At 39.4% G+C, this 13,691-nt stretch overlaps 1 protein-coding gene across 1 annotated transcript; it reads left to right on the top strand.

Annotated features, from left to right (window-relative positions):
- Positions 1-483: 483 nt before the first annotated feature.
- On the top strand, positions 484-1,499 carry LOC134370661 (calcium uniporter regulatory subunit MCUb, mitochondrial-like). Its single transcript, XM_063087690.1, has 2 exons — positions 484-507; positions 561-1,499. Exons 1-2 carry the CDS (start codon positions 484-486, stop codon positions 1,497-1,499), a joined length of 963 nt encoding a protein of 320 aa, XP_062943760.1.
- Positions 1,500-13,691: the final 12,192 nt, after the last annotated feature.

The following is a 13,691-nucleotide window of genomic DNA, read 5'->3' on the forward strand; positions in this document are numbered from 1 at the left end:
GCATAAAGTGAGCCTGTGATGGGAGAATGTGGAGCAGAAAAAATGTGTCAACAAGACTAGAGGGGGTGGGTGCAACACCCATTAAAATTTGTCCATGGGGCTGGCCCATGGCTCACTTGGGAGAGTGTGGTGCTGATAGTGCCAGGGCTGCAGGTTCGGATCCCTATATGGGAATGGCCAGTTGGCTCACCTGGGAGAGGGTGGTGCTGATGACACCAAGTCAAGGGTTGGGATGCCCTTACTGGTCATCTTTAAAACAAAATTTTTTTTTTTTGCCCATGGCTGGCTCGTTAGCTCAGTTGGTTAGAGTGGATGTTATAACACCAAGGTGAAGCGTTGGATATCTGAACTGACCAGCCACCAAACAAAAAAAAATTTTTTTTTGCCCTGACATAGAAGTTTTTATCCTCATTCCATGTGAATGTGCCGTAAGGAAAACAATAAAGGTACCTTGGTGTTTAAAAAGAAATAGAATAATACACCATGACCAAGTGGGATTTACTTCAGGTAAGGAAAGTTGGTTAGCTGAGTGAAACGAGGATTGTGATGCAGCCTGACAGGAGCCTGGAGCCCTCGCTCGGAGCCTGGTTTTGTGTGTGAAGCTGGATGGAAATCTGAAGTACTACCAATCACACCTTTATAGTACAGTGGTGCCACCTGATGAAATAACAGTTAATTATAGACACGGCCTTCCCTTGATAACACTTACTTTGCCATCCAGACACGAACGCTGTCAATTTGTAGTCAAGCCATTGCTGTCAACAGTTGGTTCTTTCCTTCAGGACCTACAAAGTGAAGATAAAGGAGTCAAAACTGCAGCCATCTTCACAATAGATGGTGGCAAGATTCCAACTTCAACCTTGATGGATATTTTGCTAATGAATGATTTTAAACTTGTCATTAATAAAATAGCATATGATATGCAATGCCCCAAGAAGGAAAAACCGAGTAATGAGCATGCCATTGAGATGAAAAACATGAAATCCTTGGTTCATAGACTGTTTACAGTCTTGCATTTAGAAAAGTTTCAGAAAAAGAGAGAGCACCATTTACTAGAGAAAATTGACCATCTGAAGAAACAGTTGCAGCCCCTTGAACAGGAGAAAGCTAGAATTGAAGCTGGCTCAGAAGCCAAATCAAGCAGACTCCTATGGGCTGGATTAGCACTGCTGTCCATTCAGGGTGGGGCACTGGCCTGGCTCACTTGGTGGGTGTACTCCTGGGATATCATGGAACCAGTTACATACCTCATCACATTTGCGAATTCCATGGTGTTTTTTGCATACTTCATAGTCACTCAGCAGGATTATACTTACTCATCTATTAAGAGTAGGCACTTTCTTCAGTTCTTCCATAAGAAATCAAAACAACAGCATTTTGATGTGGAGCAATACAACAAATTAAAAGAAGACCTTGCTAAGGCTAGAGAATCCCTGAAACAGGTGGGCCATTCTCCCTATTTGCGAATGCAAGTAGAGCAACTCAATGAAAAGAATTAATCTTATGTTTTTAAACGTCATTGGATTTTTCCATTGTGTTGATTTTGCAACTTAGAAAAGTGGACATTTTTGAGTCCCTAATTCATTTCAATTTGTTCAGTCTCTTTTAGTTAATAAATTCTTGTAAAACAAAACAAAACAAAACAAAACAAAAAAGGAAAGGTTAAATATTTGGAAATCAAAAAGAAATTCATATGATTATATCAATTTACACAGGAAAAGCACTTGACTAAATTCAGCAATCCTTTATGATAAAACTTTTATGATAAAAATTCTCAGTACATCTGGAATAAAGGGAAACTTCCTTTGTAGATAAAGAGTATCTGCAAAACCTACAACTATCATCATACTCAGTGTTGAAGACCAAATGCTTTTTCTCTAAGACTGGGAACAAGGCAAGAATGTCTGGTCTTACCACTTTTACTCAACATAGTACTGAAAGTTCTAACCACTGCAAGAAGGCAAGAAAAAGCAAAAATAAATAAATAAACAATAAAATAGAATAAAAATAAAAATTAAAAAGCATAGAGATTGCAAAGGAAAAAAAAAAAAACCTGTTTCTGCTCATAGATGGCATGATTGTCTACACAGAAAATTCCAAAGGAATGTACCAAAAAAATCACCTAGAGCTAATAGGTGAGTTTAGTAAGGTGGCAGGATACAAGATTACCATGCAAAAATCAATTGTATTTTTGTGTACTGACAACAAACAAGTAGAAAACTAAATCAAAAATAATGTTTACAATTGCTCCAAAGAAATAAAATAAAATACTTAAGTATAAATCTAATAAAACATGCATAAGATCTGTATAATGAAAATTATAAAATGCTAGTGAAAGAGATCAATGAAGACCCCTAAATAATTGGAGACATGCCATATTTGAGATTTGAAAGACTCAACATAGTAAAGATGTCAAGTCTTCCCAAGTTGCTCTATAAGTTTACTAGAATTTCTATTAAAATCTCAGTAAGATTTTAAAAATAGATATGGAAGAGATTATTACAGAATTTTTATGGAAGCAGCAGAGCACGCCCAGGGGGCCTAGGCAGGTGCTGAGTGCAGCTGCCCATTCCACCCAGAAGCAGGCAAAGACCACAATAAAAACACCAGTTCTGCACAGGTGGCTCACTACAGTCACTGCCACAGCCATGGCTGTCACAAAAGTGGTTTGACAGCACAGCAGCAGTCACAGTTACCATGCAGGTGGCCTGACAGACACTCGACTACATTGACACAAGGAGTGTCACTGGGAGACTGGAAAAAGAAGAGGATGTCTTTCTCCTCAAACCCCTCTGCAGAGTAATAGAAGAAGCACTGCTCTACCAGATGACCAGAAATCAACATAGACACTAGAAATACAAATATCCAAGAAAATATGACACCACCAAAAGAATACAGTAATTCTCAAATACCAGACCCTATAGAGCAGGAAACCTTTGAAATGACTGAGAAGGAATTCCAAGCAACAATTTTAAGGAAATTCACTGAAATAAAAGAAGACTCAGTTAGACAACATAATGAAATGAGAAAAAAAGATCCAGAATATGAAAGAGGAATTTACAAAGAGATTAATACCTTAAAAAAGAATGTGGCAGAACTCATGGAACTGAAAGATTCACTCAACAAAACAAAAAACACAACTGAGAACTGAAGTAACAGGCTAGACCAAGCAGACCAAAGAATTTCTGATCTTGAAGACAGTCTTCCTGAAATAATCCAGGCAGACAAAAAAAGAAAAAAAAAAATTTTAAAAATGAAGAAAATTAAGAAAGCTAGCAGACAACCTTGAGTGCACAGATGTTTGAATCATGGGTGTTCCAGAAGGGAAGGAGAAAGAAAAAGGCATGGAAAACCTATTCAACAAAGTAATAACCAAAAACTTCTCCCAAGTTTAACCAGGTACAGGGAGAGACATGTACTTTCAGATCCAGGAGGCTCAACAGATTCAACCCAAAAGATCTTCTCCAAGATACATTATAGTCAAACTGGCAAAGCTCAAAGACAAAGAGAAAATCTTAAAAGAAGCAAGAGAAGAGCATCAAGTCACGTATAAGGGACCCCTATCAGACTAACAGCAGACTTCCCAATAGAAACTCTATAGGCCAGAAGAAAATGGGATGATATATTCAAAATACTAAAAGAAAAAAACCCTACTAGCCAAGAGTACTGTACCCAGCAAGCCTACCCTTCAGAAATGAGGGGGAAATAGTGTATTTTCCAGACAAACAAAAACTAAGGGAGCTCACCACCACATGACTGGCTCTGCAAGAAATCCTCCAGGGAGTCCTGCATCAGGAAACTGAAAAATGATAATCGCTCATCTTACCAGCTATAGTTCTGTTCAAACTTTCTGGGGTTTTTTTTTTTTTTTTCATAATTCAGTCTTGGTAGGAAGCATGTTTCTAGGAATTTATTCATTTCATCTAGATCATCTAATTTGTTGATCAACAATTATTCATAGTATTCTCTTATAACCGTTTTGATTTCTGTAAGTTTGGTTGTAACGATCCCTTTTTCATTTCTCACTTTAGTTATTTGAGTCTTCTCTCTTTTTTATTAGTTTGTCTAGGTAAAGGTTTGGCAAGTTTGTGGATCTTGTCAAAGTGCCAACTTTTGGTTTCATTGATTTTCTCTATTTTTTTTTTATTTTCTATTTCTTTTATCTATGCTCTGATTTTTATTATTTACTCTCTTTGCTAGGTCTAGGCTTAGTTTATTCTTCACTTTCTAGTTTCCTAAGGTGCAAAGGTGTTTGTTTATCTGAGATCTTTCTGTTTTATTAATATATGCATTTAAATAAATTTCCCTTTTAGCAAAATATTTATAAAAAAAATTTTTTAGTTTTTTTTTTTGAGGTGTAACTGGAGTTTAAAAATACCTAGTAATTTTTAGCACAGTTTCTCATCCTGCCTTTTCAGTTAATATTACACCTTTAAAATTTGTCTTAAATAGTCTAAAATTATGATTTTAATAACTGCATTATATTACATTTTATGGAGATCCATAATTTATTTAGCCATTCTCGAATGTTTGGACATTCAGTTTGTTCCCAATTTTTTATCTTTATATAACTGCCTTCCACATAAAACAGTATATTTTCTTGGATTATTTTCTTATGGTTTCAAGAAGTAGGATAATTAGTTGAATGTGTATGAACATTATAAAGACTTCTACTTATGAATCCAATCTGTTCTTCAAGAAAGTTTTACCAATTTTTACTTAAACTAGAAGATTTTGACATTGTTTCTCTCATAGCACCAGTATTATACAGTATCATATTTTTTCAGTTTGAGAAATGAAAAATGTCACTTTTCTGTTTTAATTCCCATTTCTATGAACATCTTAGGATGTACTTATTAGCCACTTGTGTTTCTTTTGGGTGCGTGACTTATCTGCTCATGTCATTCACCAAATTTCTGTTATGATTTTTCTAATTCATTTTTTAGAGTTCTTTATGCATTAAGGATGTTAATATTTGTGGGTTAAATTTTTTCCTTATCAATTGACTTTAAATTCAATTTGTGATGTTTTCCTTCATTTGTATGTTGAGAAAATACTTTTCTATCTAAACATTAAATAAATTAGAAAATTAATTTTAAAAAATCCAAAATTGTTATGGAAAGAAAAAGGTCCTAGAATAGCCAAAATAATTTTTAAAAAGAATAAAAGATGGGAGTAATCACTCTTCCCCAAGTTAAGTCTTTACTATTAGCTCCAGTCATGAAAACAGTATGGTATTGGTGGAGGGATAGTCATATAGATCAATGGATCAGATAGAGAACCCAGAAATAGATTATGTAGACATACCCAATTAATTTTTGATGAAGGTACAAAAGCAATTCAATGGGGGAAAGGATAGCCTTTTCAATAGGTAATGCTGAAGCAATCACACATCCATAGCAAACAAAACAAAACAAAAACAAAAAGGAGGGACCTTAAACTAATCCTCACATTTTATACAATTTTTTTAAAATTCAAAATGGATCATGGGCTTAAATGTAAAATGTAAAATTATAAAACTCCTAGAAAAAAATCTTCAGGACATAGGTCTAAGCAAAGAGTTCTTAGACTTGACACCAAAAGCACCAACCATAAAAGGAAAGATTGATTAATTGGACTTCATCAAAATTAAGAACTTCTGGCCTGTGAAAGACCCTGTTAAGAGTACAAAAAGACAAATTACAGGCTTGGAAATAATATTTGCAAATTATATATGTGACAAAGGAATTGTATAAAGAATATATAAACAACTGTTAAAACTCAGCATTAAAAAAACCAACAATCAAATTAGAACATATGCACAAGATATGCACAGGCATTTCATCGAAGAGGACATACAGATGGCAAACAAGCACCTGAAAAGATATTCAACATCATTAGACATTTTCTAATGCTGATTAAAACCATAATGAGGAATCATTATATACCTATTGGAATGACCAAAACAAAACAAAACAACAACAAAAAACAGTAATAACACCAAATGCTAGCAAGAATGTGGAAAAACTGTTTCACTCATATGTCACTGGTGGGAATATAAAATGATAAGAGCCACTCTGAAAAACAGTTTGGCAGTTCTTCTTAAACCTTAAAGTGGAGTTACTGTACGACCCAGTAATCACATTCTTTGGCCTTTATCACAGAGAAATTACAAGTTATTTTCATGGAGGAACTTGTACACAAATGTTTATAGCAGCTATATTCATAATAGTCCCAAACTAGAAACTACCAGCTGTCTTTCAACACAGGAGTGGTTAAATTAACTGTGGTATATCTGTACCGTATAATACAAGGGTACTTCAAAAAATTCCTCAAAAAATAGAATTGAAAGATAATACAAATTTTCCATGAACATTTTTTTTTTTTTTTTTGTCTTTTTGTGACCGGCCACCTCGCGCTCAGCCAGTGAGTGCACCAGCCATCCTTATATAGGATCCGAACCGGTGGCAGGAGCACTGCTGCGCTCCCAGTACCGCACTCTCCCGAGTGCGCCACGGGGTCGGCCCTTCCATGAACTTTTTGATGACTCCTACTATGTACCAAATAAAAAGGATGGAACTATAGATACACACAACAACGTGGATGATTCTTAAAGAAATTATGATGAGCCAGTCTCAAAAATACATACTGCTCAGTTCCGTTTATAGAACATTTATGAAATAACTAATTGAAGAGATAAGACTAGTGATTGGCATGGGTTAGGGATGGGTGAGGGAGGGGTTAGTGTGGCTATTGAGAAAGAGTACAAGGAGTCTTGAGGTGATGGTGCAATTAGGTATTTTGATTGTGGTGGTGGTCACATGAAGGTACATGCATAATATTGCATAGAGCTATACACACGCATGCACATAACTGAGTGCATGTATAACTGGTGAAATCTGAATAAGCTCTATGGTTTGTACCAATGTCAATTTTCTGTTTTTGAGATTGTACTGTGGTTATTAAAGATGTTAATATTGGGGTAGTCTGGGTGAAAGGTGCATGGGACCTCTTTGTACCTTTCTTTGCAACTTCATGTGAATCTATAATTATTTCAAAATACAAAGGTGTTTGGATTTTGGGTTTTTTTTTTTCCTCCAAAGGGGAAGGGGACTCCTGAGCAGCAAAAGAGAAAAATTTAAAAACTTCAAAATCTTCAAAAGAAATTGGCATCAGCTACATATGATCTGCTGAAGGGTCAGCTGGGGTGGGGGGGGGTGGTGTTAAAAGAAAGTACAGGAGAAACCACTCTGAGAAGAAATTAGACTCCCAGGTCTCCTCCCCAACTCTGCTCAGTCAGGTGTCTGCCCCTCCCCCCAGGGGTTTGTTCTCTGATGAGGGTAAAGCAGAGAGTTTCTAGTCATTTATTCCGACTCAGCTCTAGGAGTGCTGGGAGAAGAGTTATCCTGCAGTTCTGGTACAACCTACCCCTTTGCAAAGCCTTCTTCCCATACATCATCCCATTCTTATCCTCTCCCCAAGAGTGTTACCCAAAGGCTTGCATCCCAATATGGCTTGCATGGCCCAGAAGCTAAGAACGAAAAGACCCCAACACACACAGTAGGCATTAGGAACAGAACAATTGCGGCAAACAAATGCAATCTGACTCAGAAAGTGGAGGATGGTAGACACACAACAGTCACTGATTCCTGCCCATCTGGTTTTCTGGAAATACTGCAGCCCCCCTTCTCGGGAGGAAGAGCAATGTATTGGTCAGCCCGCTTGGGACTTCCTTGTCCACTGGTCTCTATAGCTTTCCCCTGCCTTCTGGGAGTTATAAGTTCTTTCATGGTCATATTGGACTTGGGGATTAGAGCACCTGCTTCCCTACTGGGTGCAGGTTTGGCAGACTGGGTTTTTGAGTTTTGATACTTATGGGATTGTAGGTCATTTTTGTGGTTTCTTTGGTGATACGTTTTCTCCCCAAACCTTGTAGGCTTCCAGTCTATTCTCAGCTTATTAGTTCCATGCGAAAGTATCCATAGCCAAAGGTCTTGTCTGGGCATAGTTTTTAAACTTTAAGACATGGGTCCATTATTTATTTGCTTTTGTGGTCTGCTCACTACCCAATTTCACAGCTTAAAGAATCTGAGGCAGTTTTGAAATAACCAACTTGGTTTGAAAAGCAACACTCTCAATCCACTTTCTGCCGTAAGCTCTTGGTCTTTGCATGGGCCTCAGCCAAGAGCCAGTGTGGTACCTCTGCTCCACGAAATGCTCAGGAACCAACAAGGCTTGCTTTTATTTATTTGTTTGTTTGTTTATTATTTATTTATTTAATTAATTATTTTAATTTCTCAATATACATTGTAGTTGATTTTCATGTCCCTTAACCCATTCCTCTTTTTCCCCCAACAAGGCTTCTTTCTGCTCCCCATTTTTATTCTGCCATTGTGGCCCTTATTCTCGTGGTCCAAGATGGCCGCTCCGTGTTCCAGGCAGCAGGAAAGAAGAAAGGCTGAGGGGCAGGAGGCAGCAACAGATGGGGCCACCGTCAGGGACAGGAAGAGTAAGTTCCCCCTGTTAGAAGAAACATGCATGTGGATATTTGGTGGCCAGAGAGATGGACTGTGGCAGAGATATTTATCTGTTCAACAAAATTCATGTTCTCCCTTCCATTGTATAGATTTGCTGCTGGAAGCAAGTGCTCAGACAGAATTGAGAAAGTGGTTTCCAGGTCTGTGGAAATCTTTCCTAAATCTTCTTTGCATTGGTGGTGATACGTGACCATTTCTTGTCAATGGCCATGAGAGGAAATGATTTGGTGACTTCAGGATGAGCTGGATAAGACGTACTTGTGCTTTCTTCTTGTCACTTCCCTCTTTACTGCCTGGATACAGAGGGCTCCAAAGCCCAGGGCAGTGGTTCTTTACATTTTTTTATGCCCTCTTGGCAGTCAGGTGAAACCTACACATACCTGTTCAGAATAATATTTTTTAATAGCATAAAAGAAAATACAGGGCCGGCCCGTGGCTCACTCGGGAGAGTGCGGTGCTGATAACACCAAGGCCCCGGGTTCGGATCCCATATACGGATGGCCGGTTCGCTCACTGGCTGAGCGTGGTGCTGACAACACCAAGTCAAGGGTTAAGATCCCCTTACCGGTCATCTTCTAAAAAAAAAAAAAGAAAATACATAGAATTACAAAGGAAACTAGTTATGTTGAAATAGTTACCAAAATATTTTCAGTATTATGACATAACAATATTTGTGCATTTAAATAGCATATTAAATGACAAGATCTTCAGGTGGGTCTAATATCTATCACATTTTCAAAGTAGTAAAAGAATCAGAATGATATTTCAAGATATCTTCAACATATTCTTTTAGGGTGATAAAATTAGAACTAGAGAAGGGTGGTGGTAGCAGCATAACATAGTGAATGTACTAAATACCCCTGAATTGTGTGCTTTAAAATGGTTAATTTTATGTAATGTAAATTTCAATTCAGTAAAATAAGAAAAAATTAATTGGGGAAAAAAGATCTTCCTAACAACTGTGATAGAACATGAAAATATCTGGCTGGATTTTCTACTGATGACAGTCACAGGTACTGCTCATCCTGCTGAGATTAGTTCCCTATATTCAAAATGACAGAAAATGCTGAATTTCTTCCCATCTGAGTTCACAGGCCCCTTCCCTGAATTCTATCGATGGATCCCTTAGTAGTATATGAACCCCAGAATAAGAACCCTGCCCTAGGGGATGACAGGACTATAAGAGGAAGTAAGTTAGTCTGTTTTGTGTTGCTATAACAGAATACCTGAAACTGGGTAATTTATAAAGAAAGATGACAGTTATTGCTTACAGTTTCAGAGGCTGGAAAGTCCCAAGTCCATCTGGTGGTGGCGATAGTGACCCAGGGGTCTCACATTGCAAGATGGAGGAAGCAGAGAGAACAGAGAGAGAGAAAGACAGACTGTCCTCTTTATTTAAAGGCCTCAGAACCACACCCTTGACCACCATTTTTAATCCATTTACTACTACACGGTCCTACAATCCAATCTCTTTAAGGCTCCACCTTTCAATTACCATAGTAGGATTTCCCACCCTCTTAACAGTCACAGTCCGGGCTAAGTTTCTGATACATAAAACTTGGGGGACACAATTCAAGCTTCAGGAAGTTTTGGAGGGACACAATTCAATCCACTACATTCTGCTCCTGGCACCCCAAAACTCACGTTTTTCACATGCAAATGAATTAATTTCATCCCCAAAGTCTTAACTTGTTTCAACTCAAGAGTCCAAAGTCTCATCTGTGAAATTAAACAAGTTATCTACTTCCAAGATACAATGGTGGGGCAAACATAGGATATATATTCCCTTTCCAAAAGGGAGAAATAGGCCAAAAAAAAGGAGAAACAGGTCCCAAACAAGTCCAAAATCCAGCAGGGCAGGCATTAAATCTCAAAGCTGGTGAATCAGGTATCTTGACTCCATGTTCGACCTCCTCTGCATGCTTTTGTGGGGGTTGGGTCCCCAAGTCCTTGAACAACCCCACTCCTATGGCTTTCCTGGTCTCAGGCCACACTTCACCTCTTCCAAGCTGGTGTTCCACTCTGGTAGCTCCACAGGTCTGGGGTCTCCATGGTGGTCCTGCTCTCATGGCTCCACTAGGCATGGCACTGTTGGGGTTTCTCTGCTCCAACTCTGACCCCACATTTCTGCTCAGCATTGCTCTAGTGAAGTCTGTCTGCAGTGACCCCGCCCCTATGACAGATCTCTTCTTGGGCCCCCAGATTTTTCCATACATCCTTTGAAATCGGGTTGGAAGTTCCTAAGTCCCCACACCTCTGGCATTCTGTGAGCCTAAAGACTTAAAACCACATGGATGCTGCCAAGGCTTCCAGCTCATATCTTCCAAAGCCGTGGGTCCAGCCACACCCAGGACCAATGTAGCCATGGCTGGAGCAGCAAAAGCAGCTGGGGTGCTGGTGCTGGAAGCAGCTTCCCAAGGTGGTCCTGAGAAGTGAGCCTGTGGAAGGCACCTCAGGCCTGTTCCTCAAAACCATTTCATCTTTCTAGGTCTTTGGGCCTGAAATGGAAGGATTGGCCCAGAGGCTTCTGCAATGCCTTCAGGACCCTTTTCCTCTTCTCTTGATAATACTTTTTCTTTGTACTAACCTTCTTAGCTAATGGTCACTGGGCTGCACCATTGCTTCTCTACCACATGGCAAGGCTGCAAATTTTCTAAATTTTTACACTCTGCTTCCCTTTGAAATTCTGGCTTTATGTCATGCCTTTGCTGCCATAACTCAGCATAGGCTATTGCAAGTAGCCATGTAGCTTCGTTAATGCTTTGCTGCTTAGAAATTTCTTCCGTCAAATACTCTGGTTCACAACTCCTAAGTTCCGACTTCCACAAAGTCCTAGGTCATGGACACAACACAGCCATGTTCCTTTCCAGTTCACAGCAAGGGTGATCTTTGCCCCAGTTTCCAGTAAGTCCCTTCTCATTTATGTGAGACCTCCTTAGAATGGTCTTTACTGTCCATATTTCTATCAGCATTCTGCTCACCACCACGTAACCAGTCTCTAAGGCATTCCAAACTTTCTATCATCTTTTTGTCTTCTTCACAGTCCTCCAAACTCCTCCAACCTGTCCTCAATGCCCAATTCCAAAGCAGTTTCCACATTTTCAAGTATCTGTTATAAGCAACACCCCACTTCACTGGTACCAATTTTCTGTATTAGTCCATTTATGTTGCTTATAATAAAATACCTGAAACTGGGTGATTTATAAAGAAAATAAAGTTTATTGCTTACAGTTTCTGAGGCTGGGAAGTCCAAAGTCCATCTGGTGGTGGCGATAGTGAGCCAGGGGTCTCACATTACAAGATGGTGGAAGCAGAGAGAACACACAGAGAGAAAGACTCTTCTCTTTTTTAAAAGCCCTCAGAACCATGCCCTTGACCACCATTTTTAATCCATTCACTACTGCATGGTCCTACAGTCCCACCTCTTCAAGGCTCCATGTTTCAATTACCATAATAGGATTTCCTACCCTCTTAACAGTCACAGTGGGGGCTAAGTTTCTTTTCTTCTTCTTTTTTTTTTTTTTTAAAGATGACCGGTAAGGGGATCTTAACCCTTGACTTGGTGTTGTCAGCACCACACTCACCCAGTGAGCTAACCAGCCATCCCTATATGGGATCCAAACCCATGGCCTTGGTGTTATCAGTACCACATTCTCCCGAGTGAGCCACGGGCTGGCCCGGGAGCTAAGTCTCTAATACATTAAACTTGGGGGACCCAATTCAAGCTTCAGTGAGTTTTGGGAGGACCTAATTCAATCTGCTATAGGAAAGAACCTAGGTTCCTGAATCACTACGTGGAAGAAAATCACATGCTGAGTAGGAATGCCACAATGGAATGTTAGCAAGAAATAAATTGTTATTTTTTTGTATCTGTTGATTAGAGCAGCTAGCATTACCCTAAGCCAACAAATTTCTATTTTTGCTTTCATTACTTTGAATCAGGTTTTTATTCTAGAAACTGAATGTGTCCTAATAAATTCAGATGGTGGCCCATGAATCAAGTTATGCATGAAGAAACCTGAGACTTCTGTCACCCAGTTTCCTGAATGAAGCCCCGTGGCCCCCACTCACTCTGGGAGGACCCACATTCTTTGTATCTCTTCAGATTTTTACCTTCAGCTCCACCAAGATTTCCCATGGAGACCCTGGGGGGGATTATGAACCAACCCACTGTGCATGGAGGCAGAGGTGCACTGACCAGGCCATCAGTCCAGTGTGCAGTACCCCGAGGGGTGTCCTCCAGACTAACATCATTCCTTAGCTGGCCCACGGTGGTTTCCCAGAGGCCTGGAAGGTCAGACTGACAAGGTCAGTTTTTGGAAACTTGACAGGCCTTATGTTACCTGCCATGAACAAGGTCCATAGTTTCCTAAACTTTTTTTTAGGACAATCTCTATAATAAGTATCTTCTGGTCTCCCTTCCTGGTTAAGCCACCTGCCATCACTCCAACACCTCATATCCCATAATAAGTAGCAAGGTAACTCAAAATGTTTTTCACGCAGGGGAGTATTAGTGATTAATCTGCCTGTAGGCATTGGCATCTTGCAATGTCTGAGTGGGAGGAATCGCCAGCCCCTTTCTGGAACTGAGCAGGGCCAAAACGGAGCTCTGCCCACAACCTGGAGCATTGCTGATTCACATTCCAGAAGATGGGGCCAAACGCCTTAGTTCCGTCCCTCATTCCCGTCTGCCTCTCACACCACACACCCAAACCATCAGAATATCCTGGAAGGATGCAAATGAGATACAGAGTGTCCAAAACAGCCTGGAGTTCTTTTCTTTTTTCCCCCCTGGCTCAACAGTTGGACCCACTGATTTAAATTGAAAAGTTAATTAGTCTGAAATGGTGTCTGGTAGTTGATGAACACCATATTGGGCATATTATTTGAGATGTGACTAACACCCTGTTTAAAAATAAATATATCCTGCTTCTAGACATTTTAGATACTTGTATTAAGCCTTAAGTTAAACAACCCTAAAGGCCATCCTTCATTTGGAGTAAGTATCCTCATCTAGTAAGTGGGTTTGATGTTTGTTTTGTTTTGTTATTTAAACCCGAAGCATTGTAATCAATTCAAATGCTTGTCCTTCGGGAGTGTGATAGGGGTGGGGACAGGGATGAAATATCCACTTTTTTCTTCATGCCTTTTTGCTTTTTAAGTTTTAATTTTGTA

Source organism: Cynocephalus volans, chromosome 2 (assembly GCF_027409185.1).
Source record: "Cynocephalus volans isolate mCynVol1 chromosome 2, mCynVol1.pri, whole genome shotgun sequence".
In the NCBI taxonomy this organism is placed as follows: Eukaryota; Metazoa; Chordata; class Mammalia; order Dermoptera; family Cynocephalidae; genus Cynocephalus; species Cynocephalus volans.

Coding starts and splice junctions, on each gene's coding strand:
- LOC134370661 (XM_063087690.1), top strand. CDS start 484: ATGACCAAGTGGGATTTACTTCAG. Junction 508..560: donor CCAAGTGGGATTTACTTCAG/GTAAGGAAAGTT, acceptor GCAGCCTGACAG/GAGCCTGGAGCCCTCGCTCG.